General features: G+C 41.0%; 2 protein-coding genes across 3 annotated transcripts; one reads left to right on the top strand and one right to left on the bottom strand.

Annotated features, from left to right (window-relative positions):
* The first annotated feature begins 115 nt into the window (after nucleotides 1–115).
* Nucleotides 116–4,116, top strand: cct5 (chaperonin containing TCP1, subunit 5 (epsilon)). Its single transcript, XM_004546586.3, has 11 exons — nucleotides 116–357; nucleotides 743–803; nucleotides 995–1,159; nucleotides 1,360–1,558; nucleotides 2,023–2,215; nucleotides 2,375–2,524; nucleotides 2,656–2,775; nucleotides 2,936–3,121; nucleotides 3,217–3,354; nucleotides 3,457–3,637; nucleotides 3,804–4,116. Exons 1-11 carry the CDS (start codon nucleotides 253–255, stop codon nucleotides 3,929–3,931), a joined length of 1,626 nt encoding a protein of 541 aa, XP_004546643.1. The 5' UTR covers nucleotides 116–252; the 3' UTR covers nucleotides 3,932–4,116.
* Nucleotides 4,117–4,186: 70 nt separating this feature from the next.
* On the bottom strand, nucleotides 4,187–6,244 carry cmbl (carboxymethylenebutenolidase homolog (Pseudomonas)). 2 transcript variants are annotated; one of them, XM_004546584.3, is made up of 6 exons: nucleotides 6,136–6,244; nucleotides 5,630–5,844; nucleotides 5,396–5,503; nucleotides 5,151–5,293; nucleotides 4,980–5,071; nucleotides 4,187–4,859 (listed from the first exon to the last, which is right to left on the bottom strand). In XM_004546584.3, the coding sequence occupies exons 2-6, from the start codon at nucleotides 5,842–5,844 to the stop codon at nucleotides 4,680–4,682; spliced, it is 738 nt and encodes a 245-aa protein (XP_004546641.1). In that variant the 5' UTR covers nucleotides 6,136–6,244; the 3' UTR covers nucleotides 4,187–4,679. The 2 variants fall into 2 exon arrangements, with proteins under 2 accessions (XP_004546641.1, XP_004546642.1); XM_004546585.6 differs by having other exon boundaries at nucleotides 5,630–5,847; nucleotides 6,136–6,231.
* Nucleotides 6,245–6,579: the final 335 nt, after the last annotated feature.

The raw sequence follows: 6,579 nt of genomic DNA, 5'->3' as shown, positions 1-6,579 counted from the left end.
GCGATAATTTTTTTTAGAATATGTATAAACTTTTTAAATTTCTTAATGCTATCTTATAAAGAAAGAGATTACAACTATGTTATAGGATACACTGAGCAGTACTTGGTTCCGCCCTCTCCGCCCGCGGAGCCTTCCAGAAGTCGCCGGCGGACCCGTGCGGCTCACAGCTTAGTCACACTCCAGATTTCTATTATTAAAACTCCTTATTTCATTCTTTATATACTTAATACGTGACCCAATCCCTCCGTCAACATGTCCACTTTGGGGACACTGGCTTTCGATGAGTATGGAAGGCCTTTTATCATCATTAAAGACCAGGATAAGAAGACACGGTTAACGGGAATTGACGCATTGAAGGTACAATGGGCTAGCAAGCACTACACAGCTTTTCGTTAGAAAGCTGCTGTTTTACAGTTAATTTAATGAGTTGGGTACACAGATCTCGTATGACAGGTGGATTGCGATTACTAAGCACAGGTTCATCATGTAATCTTAAGTTGTTTGTGCAAGAGCATCTCTATAGCATTAGCCAAATAACTAGCCAGTCATGCTAATGGTGGGGCCCATGTGCTTTCTGTAATGCGTTTAGCCGGTAGGAGCTGCTGACAGGGCTGTGCCCACTTCTCTCATCGGTGATGCACAGAATTTTAGGTTTGGGGGTTTTCAGGCAAAGGGAAGTTATACCTATCTTTGGAATAAAATAAAAACGTGTGCATGACTCGGAAATGTTTCTATTTTGCAGTCTCATATTATGGCAGCCAAGGCAGTCGCGTCAACGCTTAAAACGTCTTTGGGACCAAATGGTAAGTCTGAACCAGTGTAGTGTTGTCATACCAAACTGTCCAAACGGTTTGTTATTTTGAAAGTGAAGCATTTGTGTTTGAAACTATATGTCATTATTGCTTTTCGTGAATTAGAGTTGGCCGTTAGAATACCGATTTTTAACACTTATTTCTCCTGTGCCTTTTTTTTTCTTTTTACTTTTTCCATGCAGGTCTTGATAAAATGATGGTTGACAGAGATGGAGAGGTAACTGTCACCAACGATGGCGCCACCATTCTCAGCATGATGGATGTGGACCACCAGATTGCCAAGCTTATGGTGGAGCTGTCAAAGTCCCAAGATGATGAGATTGGTGATGGAACCACTGGAGTTGTAGGTATGGAAAAGGAAGATGAGGATGTTTTTTTTTTTTTGTTTGTTTTTTTTAAATAAAAAAAGAAATACAGACTTGGGACTACTTGGGAGAAGTTCTGATGCTCTCAATATAGACTGTTCCATCGTATGAGGGAACTTTTATCTAAACTATGGTTGTAGATTAATTAGCTTTTGCATTTGCATCTTCTCTGTTGCCCTCAGTTCTGGCCGGAGCTCTGCTGGAACAGGCTGAGCAGCTGCTGGACCGTGGAATCCATCCCATCAGGATCTCTGACGGTTACGACCAGGCCGCACGTATCGCCACCGAGCAGTTGGACAAAATTGCTGAAACCTTCCCCTACGATCCCAACAATACAGAACCTCTCGTTCAAACAGCCATGACAACACTGGGATCCAAAGTGTAAGTCCCCCATACAAAATATTGTTGGGTTATTTCTTTTTGTTTATTAGTGTTATTTTTACTATTATGTTACAAGTAATACAATTAACAGTAATTATTTTTGGACTAGTTTCCTCTGCTTGTCTACATTTCCAAATGCTCTTTTGACCTAGCTGGCACGTCTTTTTCTACATTGTCATAGAGCAGATAATAACAACTGTCAGTAGAGAAATTTCCTGATTATTATTCTGTTTTTGAGTTAAGGAAGGGAAAAGATGTTTCAATACATTTTGTTTAACAAAATCTCTAAAGTTCTTCCAGCATGGATGCAGAAATATTTTTGTTCATTTTAAATGAACCTGCACTTGTGTTTCTGTCAGAACTGACACAGACTTGTCATCATGCAACAAATGCAAAACCTTTTTTCAGTGATTTTGCAATAGCATTGTTACCACACTTTATCTAAAGTTCTGTTTGTCTTTCAGCATCAACCGGTGCCACAGACAGATGGCAGAGATTGCAGTGAATGCCATCCTCACTGTGGCTGATATGGAGAGGAAGGATGTCGACTTCGAGCTCATCAAGATGGAAGGCAAGGTCGGAGGAAAGCTGGAGGACACACAGCTCATCAAGGGAGTCATAGTCGACAAAGAGTTCAGCCACCCCCAGATGCCCAAGGTATGATCGATGGGAATTTGTAACACGATGTCATTGGTTGTCTGGTGTTTGATCAAAAAGAATCAAATCAGTTGAAAGTTTCTGGGGCAAAATAAATGTTTCTGTTCTGACCTCCATCTGTAAAATTTGATTAACAGCTTGTCCTTTGTTATTTCACAGGTTCTGAAAGATGTTAAAATTGCCATTCTTACCTGCCCGTTTGAGCCTCCTAAGCCCAAGACCAAGCATAAGCTGGATGTGACTTCTGTGGAAGACTACAAAGCTCTCCAGAAATATGAAAAAGAGAAATTTGAGGAGATGATCCAACAGGTTGGTACCCTCAGAGTCTGTTAACAACTGATGTTTAACCATTTCATTTATTGACTGATTAACATAGAAATCGCAGCCGCAAATAAGTATACACATATCGGCACACATGCTTATGGACACGTTTATTTTAGGTCAAAAGTAATGGGGCTAACTTGGCCATCTGCCAGTGGGGCTTTGATGATGAAGCCAACCATCTTCTGCTGCAAAATGACCTGCCTGCTGTGCGTTGGGTTGGAGGGCCTGAGATTGAGGTAAGACGAGATGCAAAATTACTCTTTAATCAAACACTTTTTTTGTCCTTTGTCACTTTGATCAGTCAGGTATTTGCAACTTTTTGCCATATGTTACATCAAGTACAAAATATAAAGTGGAGTTTATGTTGAAGTGTCGATATCAATTGTTTGTCTGCAGTTGATAGCAATAGCTACAGGAGGCCGCATTGTCCCGAGGTTCTGTGAGCTGACACCGGAGAAGCTCGGCACAGCTGGTTTGGTGAAGGAGATCTCCTTCGGCACTACCAAGGATCACATGTTGGTTATCATGGAGTGCAAAAACACCAGAGCTGTGACCATTTTCATCCGTGGAGGCAACAAGATGGTGAGCCCAAAAGCAAATTCATAATTACATGTTTTTTGTTTTGTTTTTTTCCAATTATTATTCCAGTTTTGATTAAGTGTCATCTTTCTTGATAGATCATCGAGGAGGCTAAGCGTGCTCTCCATGATGCTCTGTGCGTAATCCGCAATTTGGTCAAGGACAACAGAGTCGTGTACGGAGGTGGTGCTTCAGAGATCGCATGTGCCCTAGCTGTCAACCAGGCTGCAGACAAAGTAAGAGAAATTGCATCAGAGACTTTCTGACCTTAGCATTTACGATAAACATGATTGTGTTCCTGCTCGACTCTCATTGACATCTGTCAATTTCCTTTTCAGTGCCCGTCATTGGAACAGTATGCCATGAGGGCTTTTGCTGATGCTTTAGAGGTAATCCCAATGGCCCTGGCTGAGAACAGCGGGCTGAACCCCATCCAGACCATGACAGAGGTCAGAGCCAAACAAGTCAGAGAGAACAACCCATTCCTGGGCATTGACTGTTTACACAAAAACACCAATGGTAAGCAACCACCTGCTCTGCACATAATACACTGCAGTAGATACTGAACTAAACATGGCTTCAGTCTGGATTACCACCTTTGGAGATGACATCACTGCACTTCAATGTTAAAGCACAATGATTTATTGAATTCTTTTTTTTTCCCCTCCCTTCTTTCCCCCTGTAGACATGAAGCAACAGCATGTGATCGAGACCCTGATTGGCAAGAAGCAGCAGATCCTGCTCGCTACTCAGGTAGTCAAGATGATCCTGAAGATAGACGACATCCGAAGCCCCGGGGAGACCGAGGACTGAAGCCCTCCTGAACACGAGAAAGGCTCGGGCGCCCTCTTAAACAAATGCCGTTCTAGAGGTTTTCAGCACTTCCCCGAGCATCGTGTCCAAGCTGCATCACGAATCGCTATTTATAGTTGGATACAACATGTTCAAGCTGTTGTAGTACCAGAGTCACCATTAAAATGTTGGTCTGTTGAAATTTCCACACTTTTGCTTTCAAGTTCTTTCTTTATTTTTTTATTCAAGAAGATATAATTATGTAATGAATCCATGCACTCTTGAAATAGTTCATATTTATTGTTTATGATCTGAGATTAACAAAACAGTATACATATAGTTTTGATATAAATTCTTATTTCACTAACAATAATATCATAATTTCCTAAACCCCTAAGATAACATGGAAGCTTTTTTCTGCTATGGCTTGGGGGAGGGGGGCTTTTTGCCTATATAAGTCAAAATTTTGCTTCAATATATCAAAATTTTTAGTTAATACCTTTGAAGGTCTTTATTGTCAATATGGAGTTAGTAAGTTTCAAACCAAATTTGCAGTCAGATATACAATAACCTGAAATTTTGATTTACGGATGGCAAAAAACAGTTGCTGATACAAGCTTCCATAAGACACAGGCATCAATATTCAGACAAAACCAACAGAAAGACTCATTACGAGCACCTCTTACAGATCGTCTTATAATGTTCTGATTAATTATTGTGGATATGATTATATAAAGCAGAGTTTTAAGGTGTTTCCTGGCATTCATATTTACATGTACGTGTTGAGCCAGTTGAGCAGGTCTTTTCTGGCCTCCTGGATGTAGGGTTTGTCAGCGGGGTTGATGTCCTCTCGCTTGCGGTGGACAAATCCGTGAGTCTGACCAGGAAATATCTTCACCTGGTAGTCCACTTTGCATTTCTCCTTCAAGTTGGCTTCAAGAGCACTCACCTGATGGGCAAAAATGATGTCAGCGCACATGTCATGGCAGAAATTCTGAGATTTTTAAGTTAACATTGTCTGCATACAAAAGTTGCTGCTAAAACTAATCGGTCCACAACTCACACTAACCTGGTCCAAAGGGATAACGCTGTCATTCTCTGCAAAGACGAACAGTGTTGGACTCTTCAGCTCATACCTGTCCTCTCTCTCTCTAACTATTCCTGCACAGGATCACATAAAACCATAACAAAAACATTTTCCGTATACCATGCCTCGTGTTCTGCTGTAACAATGGCATACCATAAACAGACACTCCAGCTTTAATCTCTGGATACAGTAAGGCCAGGTAATGTGTGGCAACCCCTCCCCAGCAAAAGCCTACTACTCCGATATGTTTGGCTCCGCATTGATTCTTCAGGAACTTCAGCACTGCATCCACCTCTCTGAGAAGGAAAAGTTCAATGAGTGTGCGCTATCACACAAGGTCAGAAAGCTATCAAAGCTATGAGTAGCTGCTGCATTACGTAGTTCACGCGTTTGTTTACTTGTTAATAGCTGTCGGCTTCTTGTCCTGAAGCCACTCTTGAAAGTTGGACCAGTCTTTTGTTGGACTCCAAGGTTCCTTTCCAACAAAGAAGTCTGGACAAATGGCTCTGCTCACAATAAAACAACAGAAAAAGGAGGAATCAAAATCTCACAAAATCACTGATTCTAGAAATCCTACATTCGCCTCAGGAATCTCAATCCAGTCTATCAATGAGTCAGTCACATAAACGCACATGTATCCATTAGCAGCAAGCATGTCAGCCATGTATCTGGTGTTGGGAAGCTGCCAACCGAATATGTCTTGAATGACAACAATAGCCTTGTCGGATGCAGTGGATGGTTTTACTACATAAGCTTTAAAGTGCTCCATCTGGACCTCCTGGCCGAGCGCTCCATACTCCATGCGATCACCAATATCGCAGGGACACGGCTTGGCTTCGTTTGCCATCTGCTGGCAGAGATGAAAACAGAAGCACAGAAAGTATTGGTAAAAAAAAGGAGACAGCAAAACTGGGATGTATTAAAATTAAAAAAAAGAATAATGTCCCGTGTGCACACCTGGACTCACTTGTGACATTTGCGCAACAAAGCATGACAAAGCAAAATACTTCGACATGCTTTGCTGCACAACTCTTTTCAGTTAAACGATTCCACCCCTTCTATATTTTTTCCATGTAAACTAATGAAATCCAACACTGGACAGAAAAATCCGTTTGCAAAGACGACGTGAGAAACATACCTTGCTGGTTTGCGAGTTTCTGCGTAGCTGCCTGGCTGAAAGTCAAAATCTTGATCTGCTTATAAAGAGGGGAGAGAGCTAGCAGTTGGACAAAGTTGAAATTCCTTTCCACTCCCACTTACAAAATTAAAGTGATAACACTTTTATGACTTTCTCCATCCTTTCTTTCTTTCTTTCTTTCTTTCTTTCTTTCTTTCTTTCTTTCTTTCTTTCTTTCTTTCTTTCTTTCTTTCTTTCTTTCATGCATGGTTACAGGGAATATTTTTATGCTGCAAACTGTACGCGTCCTATTTTTGAATGAAATCAGTTGAATTTAAACTGTATTTAATCTTTAAACAGGTGAGAAGTGACTATCTGAGGACAAACCTGGTATTGTTTTCATAGTATGTGTGTCTGTAACTGCAAGTCATGCTGATATTTTTTCTTTCCTATCTCTGGCTTGCT

The sequence above is a fragment of the Maylandia zebra genome, linkage group LG9, assembly GCF_041146795.1.
Source record: "Maylandia zebra isolate NMK-2024a linkage group LG9, Mzebra_GT3a, whole genome shotgun sequence".
Taxonomy (NCBI): Eukaryota; Metazoa; Chordata; class Actinopteri; order Cichliformes; family Cichlidae; genus Maylandia; species Maylandia zebra.
This window is presented reverse-complemented; position numbering and strand designations above follow the sequence as displayed.

What these genes read in the sequence shown, in the direction of transcription:
- cct5 (XM_004546586.3), top strand. Translation starts at nt 253, where the DNA reads ATGTCCACTTTGGGGACACTGGCTTTCGATGAGTATGGAAGGCCTTTT. An exon ending in TCAACCAGGCTGCAGACAAA is followed by an intron (nt 3,355 to 3,456) that starts GTAAGAGAAATT and finishes TTTCCTTTTCAG; the next exon opens with TGCCCGTCATTGGAACAGTA. An exon ending in TTTACACAAAAACACCAATG is followed by an intron (nt 3,638 to 3,803) that starts GTAAGCAACCAC and finishes TTCCCCCTGTAG; the next exon opens with ACATGAAGCAACAGCATGTG.
- cmbl (XM_004546584.3), bottom strand. Translation starts at nt 5,844, where the DNA reads ATGGCAAACGAAGCCAAGCCGTGTCCCTGCGATATTGGTGATCGCATG. An exon ending in CTTGCTGCTAATGGATACAT is followed by an intron (nt 5,504 to 5,629) that starts GTGCGTTTATGT and finishes TATTGTGAGCAG; the next exon opens with AGCCATTTGTCCAGACTTCT. An exon ending in AAGCCGACAGCTATTAACAA is followed by an intron (nt 5,294 to 5,395) that starts GTAAACAAACGC and finishes TTTCCTTCTCAG; the next exon opens with AGAGGTGGATGCAGTGCTGA.